The sequence below is a fragment of the Pteronotus mesoamericanus genome, unplaced genomic scaffold (assembly GCF_021234165.1).
Source record: "Pteronotus mesoamericanus isolate MK-2021 breed Mesoamerican mustached bat unplaced genomic scaffold, CSHL_Meso_final contig_90, whole genome shotgun sequence".
Lineage (NCBI taxonomy): Eukaryota > Metazoa > Chordata > Mammalia > Chiroptera > Mormoopidae > Pteronotus > Pteronotus mesoamericanus.
The window spans coordinates 30408730-30424178 of NW_026555277.1; the positions used below are offsets into that span (position 1 = coordinate 30408730).

At 35.7% G+C, this 15449-nt stretch overlaps 1 protein-coding gene across 1 annotated transcript in view; it reads right to left on the bottom strand.

The window, feature by feature from the left end:
- Nucleotides 1-2431: 2431 nt before the first annotated feature.
- Nucleotides 2432-15449, bottom strand: part of PDHX (pyruvate dehydrogenase complex component X) — a 57631-nt gene continuing 44613 nt past the window's right edge. Inside the window, exons 9-11 of the mRNA XM_054585919.1 lie at nucleotides 15123-15281; nucleotides 8912-8976; nucleotides 2432-6301 (exon numbers count right to left, since the gene is read on the bottom strand). Coding sequence (XP_054441894.1) covers nucleotides 6043-6301; nucleotides 8912-8976; nucleotides 15123-15281 — 483 coding nt within the window. The 3' untranslated portion in view covers nucleotides 2432-6042. The remainder of the gene's footprint in view (nucleotides 6302-8911; nucleotides 8977-15122; nucleotides 15282-15449) is intronic.

The window sequence follows — 15449 nt, forward strand, 5'->3', positions numbered from 1 at the left end:
GAATACTGGTAACACTAATATCTATCTTATGAGGTGGTATTGAAAACTTGATGAGTTAGCAATACATAAAAAGCATTCAGAACAATGTCTGGAACACAATACGTTAGCTATTTCTATGGCATATTCTATTCTCATGATGACCATACGTATAGTTTGAAAAGGTCTGCATGTACTTTATGAGGGCTAAGTAATTAGATAACTAGAAAAGTATTAATATATCTACCTAGAAAATAAAATTTCTGTAGAGAATTTCCCAAATGACACTTTAAAAAAATTCATTTATTTTACCAGTTCAAGCTGAGAATAAGGGCTTTAGCAATGAGTAATCAGTGCCCATGCACAGATGTTTATCATTATTGAATGAATAATATATTTCAGTATTTTTTGTTTAACATTAAAAAAAAATGTATCACTTAGCCAATAGGGGTATTTATATGAAATCAAGTAATAATATTATCTGTAGCCTAGGTAGATTTCTACCCACCAAGTAGGTCTAACATAGAGTTTACCTTTGTGTCAGCATTTGGCATCATTCCAAATCATGAGATCACATTTTACTTCCCAGTCTCTCTAGACTGTTGTGTGAGTTACTAATTTATTGTCTCTCCGCTTCAAATGTACGCTTCAATGTCTGTTCACAAGAATCCAACGATTCTTTTAAGCACGCTGTTTCCCTAGTGAAAGGCATCTGAGGCTCTAGCTGCTGCGTGGCTGGTCAGCAGATGCAGAACATGCAGGGATGCTCTGCCCCTGCCATGTACCCAGGACTGCAGCCCCTGCTCAGCCTGGTGACTGCCTTCCCATGGCATCCCAACAGACACCAAGTGCGGTAGCGGCACCCTGACCCCGCAGAGCACAGGCCCAGCATCTGAGGCTGAACTGCGCCCTGGAAGGAGGCTTCGTATTTCCCCAACAGCTGCAGACAGATCTGGCCTGGGCAACAAAATGACTTTCTCTGCTACCCAGTGGGCTGCCATTGTTGGACCCTGACTGATAAGTTTGTCAATATAGAGGACTGGACACGAATACACTAATTAGAATTAGTGTCCAATATAGAAGATTGGACACTAATGATACAGATGCCAATATAGAAGCCTGGGGCCTCTAAAATAAAAGCTCAGGTAAATACTTTTGGTTCTGAATTTTGACCAAAGATATTAAAATTAATGTGTTCTATATCATGATTTTTCTTCTTTAGAGGAACTAAGCCCCTAATTTTTTACAGTTTATGTTTTTCTAAGCCTGCCATTCAGAGGTAGAATTTGTAAATACTTAACCTCAGGATTTCGGGTTAATGGTAATTGTCTGTAATGGAAACGAAAATCTCTCAGCACTTCCTGCATACAATTACCATAAAGGCACAAAGAGAACCACTACAGAGAACATACAAATTGATTTAAGAGCAGTCATGTAGTAAACACATTAGTGCTATTACTGAGCAGCTGGACCATTGGTTATCTCGAGTGGAAAATGCTATCTTTTAATACAGAACTATCTCAGCAGCAGTAACGCAGCTTAGAAAGCTGTATACTGCGACGTAGCGTTTGCATTTTGGTGCTGCACAGAGATCCCAGGTGTGGCACTTCTGAGCTGTGTGCTTTCGGCCAAATTACATAATCTCTGAGTTTGTTTCCTTATCCTGTCTTACAGTGGTGATTGTAAAGTAGGCCATACTTACCTTATAGAATTAATCTGAATTCTAAACATGATAAATAAACACCACTGTGATTAATTTTTCCTCTTGTTCCCTCGTTTTTTTAGGTAAGACAATATTGAGGCACAGAAAAAAGGTTTTTACTGAGAGTGCAGTAATTTATAAAGTTGAAACTATGCTTAAAATACTCTTGATTTAAGTATGCAAACTCGGGAAACGTTACGTACTTAAATACCAATAGCTCTACTGAGAAGGGTGGTAATTGATTAGGTATGACCCTATAGCTTCCTAATAAGTGCCATTATCAGACTGCTGATAAGCCACTGATGCAAAGTGTAGAATATGTGCAATTTTTGTGATTGAAAAATGACACCTTAGATTTATATACTTCATACCTGATAAAATGCTATGTCTACTATCATTCAATTTAATCACAACAGCCGTGTCTTTAAAAGACCTATTTTTTAGTGATAGGAGTAACAAAAAATTTCATAAACTAAGAAACTTCAGAAAAAAAAATTATTTTAGGTGTGGAAGAAGGAAAAGTCATAACTAATTAATGATTTTGCTAATAATTTCTCAACTTTTAATAAAAGCCCAACTTTCCCTTAATTGCACCTATCACAGATAGTAGAGGTTAAATTAGAGGTTTAAAAAAATAGGCACTTTCCTAGAAAGAAAAAGGCTGCTAGGATTTGTTGCATAAAATATAAAAGTGACAAAATGTGATAGTGAACTTTATATGATAAAGAAAAACAGTCACTAACTGAGGCTAACAATAATTTTTCAAAAGGCTTTACACCTAATAATTTCAAATAAATGGAATCTTCCAATATTACAGGTCTAGACAAACCATGCCTTCCCTCCAACCCTGCCTGCTCCCATGTCTTGAAACCAATGTAGACACTAGATAATACCTTTTTAAAATCCACAAAAACTGTTTTAAATAATTTCAGTGGAAGACTCTTGCTTTTTCCATTTATAAAAAAGTTTAAATGTCTTCTGAAATATACCATTTGCTGTACGTAACTTAACAGAACCTTGATCTTTTGTATGCTGGAAACGGGGGCCGTGGGCACTGTTTAGGACTGGGCAACGGACCCGCCGTTGCCGCATTATCTGACAGCCAGCACCAGCACGCGCCCACGCGTACACTCATAACCCACCACCGCAAACTTACATGTCTGACATTCTTCCTACTTCCTCTTCCTTAAAGCCACTTGACCTAATGCAGAATCTTCACAACTCATGCCTTCACTATAGCAAAAGCTTCCAGCTGGTTCTTGCTGATTGCTGTCCTCTCTGTTGACTGACCTTGCATACTGTGGCCAGACTAGTCTTTTAAGTAATTCTGCATTGTTGTTTCCTTTTTCAAAGATCAATAAATGTTTCCCATTAATAATGTTACATTTAAATTAATGGCTCACTTGGTTCTTTCATTTTGTAACTTCACCTGAGACAAAGTCCATTATAATGCAATATGTAATGAGGACAAATTTTCCTTGAAAACTAAGATTTAAATGTCATTTTAATTTTTCTTCCGCACTGTGAGCACAATACATTAACTCACAGCACCACCTACCTTTCAGTAAAAGGTTTGGAAACTAGGTTTACTTTTAGCATAATGCCCCGAAGGCTGGCCTATGCAATATAGAATAAAATTAAGTCTAAAATGCAAAAAAGGAAAAAGAAGATCTAAAAATACAAGTTCCATTTGACTCTCTATATAAAATACTTATACCAGTACATATAAATTTCTTAGTAATATTCCAAACAAAGGAGTCTGGCCAGCAGTATACTAATACTTTAATCTGACATAGTAGTGGACAAACTGTCCCTGTAAATGTTAACTAGAAGCTGCGGTCGGGGAGAAGCAGGGCTCTTTTGACTTACAGATTCTACTATTCATTGATATTCTCCTGCCCAAGTGTTAACTGGAAGGTGTATTGTTCTTTCCTTAGAAGTATTCTCAATATTTTAGCCATGTTCCCTGTTTAGATGAGAAAAAAGATGACCAGGTATAAAATTTCACTTGTATATCCTCTCACCATGATGCCTATCAGTAGTAAAAATATATATAAAATGTGGGATAGAGCCTGCTCGGGCAGCGTAGTTCTTTCTCTACAATGATCCAAAACACATACACCATAGTTCTTTCACAAATCAGTGTTACTCTTTGACTTCACACCGAAGTAAAATTCTTTTTTTAATAGAAATTACAATTTCCTTACATAAACCTAAGCAGTACAGAAATATTAGAGAAAATACTTTTTAGCACGAACGAGCTTTTGTACCAATAGCTGAGAAGTGCAACCATGAAGCAGCTGATGGTATGAAAAGCCTGGTTGTGATGTCCACGAAGAAGTAAAAGGTCTTAAACTTAGACAGCCTTTCTCCTGTGCGTGCACAACGTCCCTATATGGCGGGGCGGGGTGGGGTGGGGATCAACGTCCATGTAACCACAGAGGAACAGATGGTGTTTGCACCTCAGTCCACGGAAAACTAAACAGGGCCCCAGGCCAAGGGTTATTTATGGCTGTTTCATGCTCTAGTCCTTAGATACAAAAATTAGGAAAAAAAACAAAATGAAACAAAACAATTCCAGTTAAAACTGACTAAAACAATTTCAGTCAAAACTGAAAAAAACAACACAAAACAATTCCAGTTAAAATTGACTGAAAATATAACTTTTACATTTAACATATAAAAGTTATTCTAAAAGTTGTAGTTGGTTACAACTTTCAGTAAAACTGTTAATATGACAAAAGTTTGGAAGACTATTTAAAAAGAAAACAACCAGCTTGTTAAAACTCAGTAATTGGATTAAGCATTTTCTTAACAATTCATAGATTGGGGTTCTAATTATTTCAGGAGGCTCTTTTCTTTTCCTTTCCTTTTCTTTTTTCTTAGAGAGTAAAGTTCATCATGTCACACCATACAGCTTGTACCAGACAATCTTTAGGGTAATCACGTCAGCAGACACTAACACAAGCCAATTTCAGTACAACTGTCTTGCCAGTAATAGAGTTGTTAAAAGAAACTCTTCTAACCCTTATAATAATTAGTGAAAATTTCATAGCATCAATGGAATAAGAAGGATAGTTCTCACCTGCTTCATATGCCTGCTCTTCTACTCTTTGCATTTCATATCCATTATTTACCTAATGTCATAGTAATTTTAAATGCCTCCTTTCTTCCAGTCCCCTTTAAGCTGATCCAGGAAAATTACTAATGCACTTCAAGGTTTCACTTAACTGCCCTGATCTGACTGGCATGGTTCAGTTGGTTGAGTGTTGTCCCACAAAGTTAAAGTCTCTGGTTTGATTCCTGGTCAGGGCACATGCCTGGATTGCAGGTTCGGTCCCAGGTCTGGGAGCATACAAGAGGCAATCAATCGATGAGTCTCTCTTGCACTGATGTGTCCTCTCCCTCTCTTTCTCCCTCCCTTTCTCTCTCTCTAAAAATAAGTAAAAAATCTTAAAAAAAAAAAAAGTTTCACTAAACTTCTGTGTCCTAACATTTAAAATGCAATAGAAATTTTTACATTGTCTCATCTTATTGCACAATACAAACTTGATTAAAATGCATTAAGAGACAACATTTTGTGTTCAGATCAACACTAAAATGTTTGGTAGTAAATATATTTTAATATATTCCAACTTAGTATGAAGGTGAGCAGTTATTTCTGAGGGTTTAAATATTTCAACTATAGTTTACCATTGAAACAAGCAATTTTTTGGTCTCTCTTTCTTTCTTCATTTCTGATTTAAAAATTTTTTCTCTTTAGAAGTTCACAGTGTCACAGGAGTAAAAAATAAGACTGATAGAAAGCACTCTAAAACATATGGCTTTATATACATAAAAAATTCAATAATGTTGCCGCAACCCCTCATACAATGTGATCCTTATTTACTATTACCCAGAATAAACTTCTGTACATATTAAATTGTTCAAGTATATCTACAGCAGTGCTTGTAAAAGTGAGGTCCCACTCCTAAATTAGTGGGTGTTTCTTTGAAGACCACATCCAATGTCAATACACTTAAGTACAATTGTAACAATTTTTTGAGTTTACAATTTATCATACATTCTCAAATATTCTAAAATGCTCCAAGGAGCCAAACATATGATTGCACTTACATCTAGTTTAACACCCCCTTTGTACAGCACCAAGATTAAAAATGGATTTAACTAAATGTTCTCTTTTTTAATTATTGTAGTTACAGTTTGTTATCACTTATTTCTATAACATTAAACCCACATTAAAAATGAAGACAACTCGGGTCAAATTCTTTCACCTTAAATAAATAAACATTTCATCCACTTCACACTTAAATACCTAATTTTTTTCATACAGTATAAATGGATAACAGTTCTATCTTTGAGAACTAGGCCAGTCGAATAGGATTCTCTAGGTTTGCTTTAAAACTTTCAAGAAACCTGGTAGCTAGTTCATCATCAACTAGTCGACCATCACTTGACATCGTGACTCTGATGAGCTGGTGCTGCTGCAGTTTGTCGTTCCCCTCTTCATCCCGAGTGAGCTTCAGCACAGGTCGGGATCTCCCCACAGCCAAAATGCAGGCCTGAGGGGGGTTGATCACTGCAGTAAATTCATCGATGCCAAACATCCCCAAGTTGGAAATACTAGAGAAAACAGAAAGCTCTGAAGGGTGGCGTGTCGTCAATCAAATTAGACTTTCCCCAAGCATATGTTTTTACTTTACTAAAAAACTGTGCTGTAGACCTTATACCAAGTCATTCAGAGACCAAAGATAAAAGGCTGTTATTTATGATATTATCAAAGATTGTGTATTAAATATTGACACACATACAGATATTATATCTAATATAAACACCTGTTCAAGCATTGAACTGGAAGTTGTAGGCAATGGCATATGGCAAGAAAAAGAAATGTAAAACACAAGGACTAAAAAAAAATAAAACTGTCATTATTCACAGATAAACTGATTGAATACATAGAAAATCTAAGACTCCAAAGATAAAATAGTCAGATTGAGTAAATTTAGCTAAGTCACTAGATAAAAGGTCAATATAAAAATTCATTTTCTATCTACATACAAGTTGCTGTAATTACAAAATAAAATTTAAGAATACCATTTGCAATAATATCAAACATATCAAGGAATAAATCTAATAAAACATTTAGAGACTTCTATACAGAGAACTACAAAACATAACTGAAAGAAGTCAAAGAACTGAATAAACAGTGGTTTATGCCATAGTCATTGGCTGGAAGACTCAAGCTGTAAAGATGTCAATTCTCAAACTAATCAAAAGAGTCAATGCAATCCCAATCAAAATCCAAGGAAGGTTTGGTGTGTGTAAGACAAAGGAACAGCTGATCCTAAAAAAAAATCTATGTACTATAAATGGCAATTTCAGATGGATTACAATCTACATCTGAAAAGTTCTAATCCCACTAGAGCACAACATAGAGGAATAACTTCATGAGTCTTTAGGCAATAATTCCTAACAGAAAACAAGGACCAACTATAAAGAAAAATACTGATAAATAGGACTTCCCTAAAATTCAGAAAATTGTTTATTAAAAAACACCGTCAAGAAAGTTCCATGGAGAACATTAGGCTAAATGAAACAAGCCAGTCAAAGAAAGACAAATACCATATGATTTGTGGAATCTACTGAACAAACTGAACTAACAAGGAAAATGGGGACAGACTCATAGATGGAGAGCAGGAGGACAGCTGGGGCAGAGGGAGGTTAGGGTAGGAGGGACTGAACAAAAAGGAAAAAGGACTCATGGATGTGGACAACAGAGGGTGCCTACTGGGGGGAGGGGATATGGCGGGACTAAATGGTAATAAAAAAATACAATAAAGATTAAATTTTAAAAAAGTTCCAAAGGCAAGGTACAGAGTGGGAAAAGGCATTTGGAATAATCCTACAAAGGTCTGTGTATCTAGAAATGAGAACTCCTACAAATTATTTTTAAAAGTAGACACAAGACTTCAGCAGGTACTTTACTGATGAGTTACCAGATACCCACATGACTGACAGAAAAATGAAAGCTGTTTTCAACATTATTAATTTTCATTGCCCTGACCACAAAGACTACCACTACATACTCCAAGAATTGTGAAAATTTAAAACCTAGCATTACTAGCAGGAATTCTCATACACTGTTAAGTATAAATTTGTATATGCATTTTGAAAAATTGTTTGGCAGTATCTCTTAAAGCTTTTAACCTACCAATTCTATTTTTAGTGTATACAATGAAAATATGTATACTCATCATAAGACACTAATAAAATGTTCATAGTACCATTATTTGTAATTGCACCAAACTCTATAAGCACCATAAATGCCCATCAGTAAAATGGATACTGGCATATTTTTACAGCGTACTACAAAATACTAGATACTGCAATAACAACAGATAAACGACTCCTTCACATAGCAACATGGTTAATCTCACAGACATTAATGCTGAGTGAAAGAAGCCAGGCACTAAGAATGCGTGTTTAGCTCCAGCTAGGTGTCTCAGTTGGGTGTTGTCTTGTATGTCAAAAGGTTGTGGGTTCAATCCCCCATTGGGGATTGCATGTTGGAAGGCAATTGATTGATGTCTCTTTCTCTTTCACCCTTTCTCTTCCTCTCTCTCTAAAATCAGCAAACATATCCTTTGGGTGAGGCATTTAAAAAATGCCTATTTATATAAAGATCAATGCTAGCAAAGCAAATCTATGGTGATTTTGAGAATAATGATTATCTTTAAGAGGGTGGAAGGGTAGAGGGAGTATATCCTGCTTTGGTTGGTTACACAAGTTTCTTTACTTTGTAAAACATTCAAGCTATACTAAGTGCATTTTATTGTGTCAGTTACACTTAAAAATAGAGCCGGTAATAACTGAAGAGTCTAAGTGTTAATATTTTTCCCACAGGTACCTTAACATAAAATATCACAGTAGAAAAAATACAGTTGAAGTTTATAAATCTATTGTATTTATATATTTTTAAATATCAAAAACAAATTCTGATTGTCATTCTGTGAACAATTTAATGAGTTAACTAGCTAACCCTAAAGGGTTCCTACTAGCTTTGGTACAAAAATCTGACTTGTCTGAAGAATATTTTTGCATATTTCATTATCTACATATACTATGTGATATTTAAATTTTTTTAAAAGTTTCAGAAAACAAAGAAAACAGGTTAGCATGGGCTTTATAAGTCTTCTGTTTCATGCTACTGATAATTAAGACTTTACATTTTACCTGAAAGATCCTCCTTGGTATTCTTCAGGTAACAATTTTCCATCTCTTGCTTTCTTTGACAGAGCCTGAGAAAAATACAATGTGTGTCAAGTAATGCCATGTTATAAACAGTACAGGTTATTTGTCATTTGAAATATTTCTACAGGGTACAGTCTCATTTCCTATATGCTTTGATTTGACTTTATAAGATGTATCTATGATTTTCTCTAAAATAATTTTTAAAATGAACAAGATAGAATACAGATAAGCTAAAGAAGCTAAAGATGTGAATCAAAACTCTAGAAAAATCACTTTCCTTTAAAAATTCTTCAAATACTCATATTACCTTATGCACTATTACTATGCAGAATGTTTTAATGTTTTCTATTTTGTCTACAAAATTTTTCTTAGAAGATAAAATATTAGAAGAAGTCATTTTTGTCAATTTAGTATTTTAAATAAACTATGCAAAAGCAACAAACCCACAACCAACATGTCAGTTTTCATCTTTCAGTTTTTGCCTCTTTTTTTATCCATAACATATATATAATTTCAGACAGTTGTTAAAAAAAAACCCAGAACTCTCTACTTTGCTTTTCAATATTATAAGCATCTTCGGTGTTGCTAAGTCTTTATAAACAATTTTTAATGTTTGCTTAACATTCTAAAGACTGTATCTGCCAGAATTTACTTAGTCATTTCCCCAGTGTCATCATTTGGTTCACTGGTTTCTTTTGAATGATTTCATATAAATTCTCAGAAGTGGAATTACTAAGCCCCAGAAAATGGACATTATTTCGGTTCTTGATCCTATAGCTGAGCCATTTCCTGAAAGAGCTAGTCCAATTTACACCACCACACAGAATGCAGGAATGTAGTAATTTTATATCACCCTTGACAATACTGACTTCTAAAAACCTATAGAACTAAAGACAGATGATACCCTGAGAGTGACTTTAAGAAAAGTCATTAAATTTTCCTCTACTTGCACTTGCAATTTACCACACTTCTGTTAATTTTTATTTTTCAATGCTTCCATAAAAAGGAAACATAGGTTGAGTCATTACCTATGAAAAATTAATAATGAATTATTCTATGAAGAGAAGAATAAAATTCTTGTCATTTGAATAGATAAACTAAATCAGGGCTTACTTAATATTCTGGATTATATAGCTAACATAAGTAGTTACAACCACCATTAATAAGTATTTAATTTTAAAACATAAATGATTTCATTTTTGAAAACTAAAACATTCTTAAAAAAATCTAAAAATGATCTCGGTGTATCACTATGACTTAATGCAAGAGAAACAACTACAGATTCATACTATTTGGATATAGTTACTTATGAAGCTATTTAAAACCAAAATGAAAAATGAAGAGATGGACTTGTATAGTCCGTGGAATAACAGAGGTAGAGAGAACAACCTACAAATGTATTTTTCCTGCCTTAAGCAATACAACTGGTCACATGATTTGAACAGGCACATATTATACAGACTCTGAAAGGCATTTCTTCCAAGGCAGATGATCTCCATATACCCATACCGCACAAAAATAAAATGCATATTCATTTTAGAAACTAGATTGCAAGGACACATAATATGCTTAAAAAAAAAAACCCCCTCGTAGCCCTGGCTGCTGTGGCTCAGTGGACTGAGTGCTGGCCTGCAAACCAAAGGGCCACTGGTTCGATTCACACGCAGAGCACATGCCTGCTTGGGTTGTGGGCCGGGTCCCCAGGGCGGGGCGCATGCGAGGCAACCACACATTCTCGCCGTCTCTTTCTCCTTCCTTTCCCCTACCTCTAAAACTAAATAAAATCTTAAAACAAAAACCTCTGTAAACCTGAACTCCATCCGCAGAATATTCCTATCAATGAACCTTAAGAGTCTAAAATAAAAATAGAATCGGAGGAGGATGGTTGGTTCCAAAAATTCCTAAAGAATTCTCACTGGGTTTTCCTGGTGATATGACAATATGAACTTAAAATAAAGCAGCTGTTACCTGAAACATCCAACTGAAAGGATGTAATACAAGATGGCTCGCAAATATTTCTAAAATACATCACATGCCTTATTAATTCACTCAAAAATTTTACTGGGTACTGAGGTAACTTTACCTCTGCCTTTATAAAAAATATATTTTATTGATTTTGCTATTACACTTGTCCCAATTTCCCCTTGCCCCTCTCCAGCCAGTACTCCTATTCCCTCCAGCAAACCCCTCCCTTAGTTCATGTCCATGGGTCATGCATATAAGTTGTTTGGCTACTCCACTTCTTATACTGTTCTTAACATCCTCCTGTCTATTCTGTACCTACCAATCTGTACTTCTTAATCCTTACACCTTTCCCCCCATTCTCCCCCTTCCCTCTCCCAGCTGATAACCTTTCAAATGATCTCCATATCTATGATCCTGTTCCTGTTCTGCTTGTTTGCTTAGTTTGTTTTTTAGATTCAGCTGTTGATAGTTGTGCATTAGTTGCCATTTTAATGTTAATAGTTTTGATCTTTTTCTAATGTAGTTCCCCTTTAACATTTCATATAATAATGGCTTGGTGATGATGAACTCCTTCAGCTTTACCTTGTCTGGGAAGCACTTAATCTGCCCTTCCATTCTAAATAATAGCTTTGTTGGATAGTGTAATCTAGGTTGTTGGTCCTTGTTTTTCATCACTTGGAATACTTCTTGCCAGTTCCTTCCTGCTTGCAAATATTCTTTTGAGAAATCAGCAGACAATCTTATGGGAACTCCTTTGTAGGTAACTCTCTGCCTTTCTCTTGCTGCTTGTAAGATTTCTCTCCTTATCTTTAATCTTTGACATTTTAATTAGGATGTGTCTTGGTGTGGTCCTCTTTGGGTCCAACTTGTTTGGGACTTTCTGTTTCCTGGACTTGTAGGTCTATTTCCTTCACCAAATCAAGGAACTTTTCTTTCACTGTTTTTTCAAAGAAGTTTTCAATTTCTTGTTCTTCCTCTTCTCCTGCTGGCATCTATATGATTCGATGCTGGCATGTTTGGAGATGTCCCAGTGGCTCCTTATTCTATTCTCATTTTTTCAATTCTTTTTTCTTTTTGTTGTTCTGACTGAATGTTTTTTTCTTCCTTATGTTCCAAACCGTTGATTTGAATCTCGGCTTCATCCCTTCCACTGATGGTTCCCTACGGATCTTTCTTCATTTCACTTAATGCAACCTTTATTTCTGATAATTTATTTCTTTATTTCTGCGTGGGTCTTTTTTATGCTAGTGCAGTACCCAATGATTTCTTTGAGCATCCTGATCACCAGTGTTTTGAACTCTGCATCTGATAGGTTACTTATCTCTATTTTATTTCGTTCTTTTCCTGGAATTTTGTTATGTTCTTTCATTTGGGCCATATTTCTTTGTCTTCTCAATTTGGCAGCCTCCCTATGTTTGTTTCTCTTTATTGGGTAGAGCTGCTTTGACTCACTGTGTTAGTAAGATGGCCTCCTGTAGAAAAGGCACCCATCTGGATGAATGTGGCTTCTGCAAATCCTTGGTTGTTGGACTTCCATACAGGTCAATTTTCTGATGAATTTGGGTGATATTTGTTTTGTGGTTTAGTTGTAGTTGTAGTTGCTGTAGTTGTACGTGGAGGCAAAGCAAGTTTACCTATGCCTCCATCTTGGCTGGAAGTCTCTTAAATCTGGCATCAGTGGATTCAAGGAAACACAGACGGTAGTCCCAAAAAGTGGAAGAGCACAATAATGGACAATCCTTGCAGATGTTTCTCAGAAACCGAAAGGCTGTCTCTAGGAAGCCATATGGAGTCTAAGCGAGATGTTCTTTCCCTGAGGTCCAGGGGCTCACAAGCTATCTTCTAACTGAAATTTTCACTAACTGAAATCTAGCATTTCCTTACGTTGCGGGTTTGGTCCCCAGTCGGGGCGCATGTGGGAGGAGGCTGACTATGTTTCTCTTTCTCTCCCTCCCTTCCTCTCCCTCGGCCCGTGGCTAGTCGGGCGGTCTAGACGGTGGCCCCTTGCATGCACTGTGCCACAGCACAGCTCTACCTCTGCCTTTGAAAACTGATTTAATTAATGAGAAATTAAGAAGAGTGTGGGACCTAAGGCTTGCTACTATATTACTCTGTTTAGGGAATACAAGCTTGAACACGGCTGAGACACACCATTAGGACCACACACTGACATCCTTGGGACAAGGAAGTAAATACTTAGTGCAGGTGTTCCTAACTTGGGGTCCATGGGTGCATTTACAGGGACCTACAAACTCCTTGGACAATTAATTTCAGTAAGAGTTTTTATTAAAACATTTTTAAAAATGTATTGAGCAATTATTATCTTCCAAGTACTCTTCTAGAATTGGATATATGACAATGAACAAGGCAGTCAACATGATATAAGAGGGAGCGTAGAAGGATCACCAAATAAGGGAATTTCAAAGACTGATAAGCCAAACAACGACAATGAAACAGGGTAACGTAAGAAGCTGTTCTGGCTGTGGAAGCCACAGAAGGCCCAAGAGAGTTGTATCTGAAATGAGGAATGCCTGGATTTAAATAAATCCCCACTTCTACTGCTTTCTAAATGCATCACTTTGGGCAAATTTCTTAAAAACGTTAAACTCAGTTTCCTCAATTTTAAAATAGGGATGTTTGGGTTCCAACTATAATATTGGGTCAACGGGATCAGATGAAATGCTAAGCCTAGTGTCTGCTGTATCGTAAGAGCAAGAGTGGAGTGTTGATCATAGGCAGCAGGGCGGGAGAGAGAAGCAGGCAGAATGAGGAGTATAAATGAGTAGCCAGAGCACAGCAAACCTTAGAGTTGCTGGGAACTACAGGGAACACCAAGGATTACCAGAGCCCCGGGACACCCTAAAGGTTAGGACTGCCCTTCCCACAGCGGGGAGGCTGCTGACACTGCTTCCTTTCCACTCAATAGCTTCGATTCTTTCAGGATGGAAGGAAGAAAGAATGCTAATATAGTTACTTTAAGATTTATTTATCACAGTAGTAAAATTGGTAAACTAGAATCAAAGAAACCTTCCTATAATTGTTAATTTTTTTAAATTAAATACACATAAAGGTAAGAAAATTCTAACTCTAGAGTTAAAGTCAATTCCATTTGATCTTCACAAAGACACTAAAATACATGTAATCTCACTGCTGCTGAAAGCCCTTGATGAACAAAAGGCATGCACTATCCTAGTAAACCAACCTGCTACTTTGACTTTTAAATTGGCCAAATTAATACCACCTCTCAATTACAAAATACAGTTCCACCAATCTTTTCAAAAAGAAGTGAAGAAAAGGCTTTAAAATGACAGTTCTATTAAGGTCACCTTTAATTATATCTAACTCTAAAATTCCAAAGGTATGCTTTTTAAACTAGATTGCCTTGCATTTACTTATTTTGGGCAAGCAGGTCTACAAATTTATATACCGCCAGCTCTCCAAAGAAATCTTATCTTCTACTTTTTAAGCCCCCTTACATATTGTTCTACCACTATATATACAACTGGTCCTTCATAAATGAAAAAAGAATCACTTATCTAAATGAATCCGAATTTTCATTACTAACACTAAGATATTTCAGACCAAAACACACACTTAGAAATTACTGAGGCTGTTAAAGCTGACCAACTGTCTGTATTCCTGCTTATTCCATGTGATATTTTTGGTAAAATAAGTTTCTTCTATATTAGAGCTACAAAACTGCTTTTAGAGAAACCCAGGAAAAATAAAGTATTTTTGTTTTTGGAATACTAAGTACATTTAATGGTCTCAATTCTAGAAAGGAAATGAATAAATTTTTAACAATAAAATGATGTTAACACTGAGGTCTATTACCACTTTAATAAAAATATAGTTTCAGTTTTAACTGTCTAAAATATCATCTTTAAAGTTGAATTCCAGACTTCACTAAGTAAAGTATTCATCTATAACTTGAATGCAGTTGACCGTAATTTATCTATATGTTATTTTTGAAATTTTGAATGTTAAATGTTCTTAAACTGGGTCGTGCCTGGATAGAAACTTAAGACTCCATATACAGAAATGACAATCATTTGAAATGCATACATACATACATACATACGTACACACACACAACTGTGTGTGTATATATAATTACATATATAGATATGTGCATATTACATCAATCATAAAGTGATCAGATCATGTCAAGGCTTATTCAGAAAGTAAACGCCAACATTTTCAAAGCACAGTATTTCTTAAGGCATACCTTCACAGAGTCAGCGATTTCCTGTATACCCTTAGCAGCAGCATTTTTTATGATTGGTGTAATTAAACCTTTATCTGTCGCCACAGCCACTGAAATGTCAATAAAGGGCAGTTGCTTTGGGCCTTCTCCATCCCAGCTTACATTAACACTTGGCATTTGCTAGTAAACAGAAACAGAAAAAAACATGTTACTAAAGAAGCAGCTTTATACCAAGGTGATTACAGAAAAATAACTAACGCTATTATGCATATCTGAAAGTGAATAGAGCTAGACAGGAGGAAATAAAAATTTGGTATAAAAATAATTTGGATCTCTGTGTTAATATCC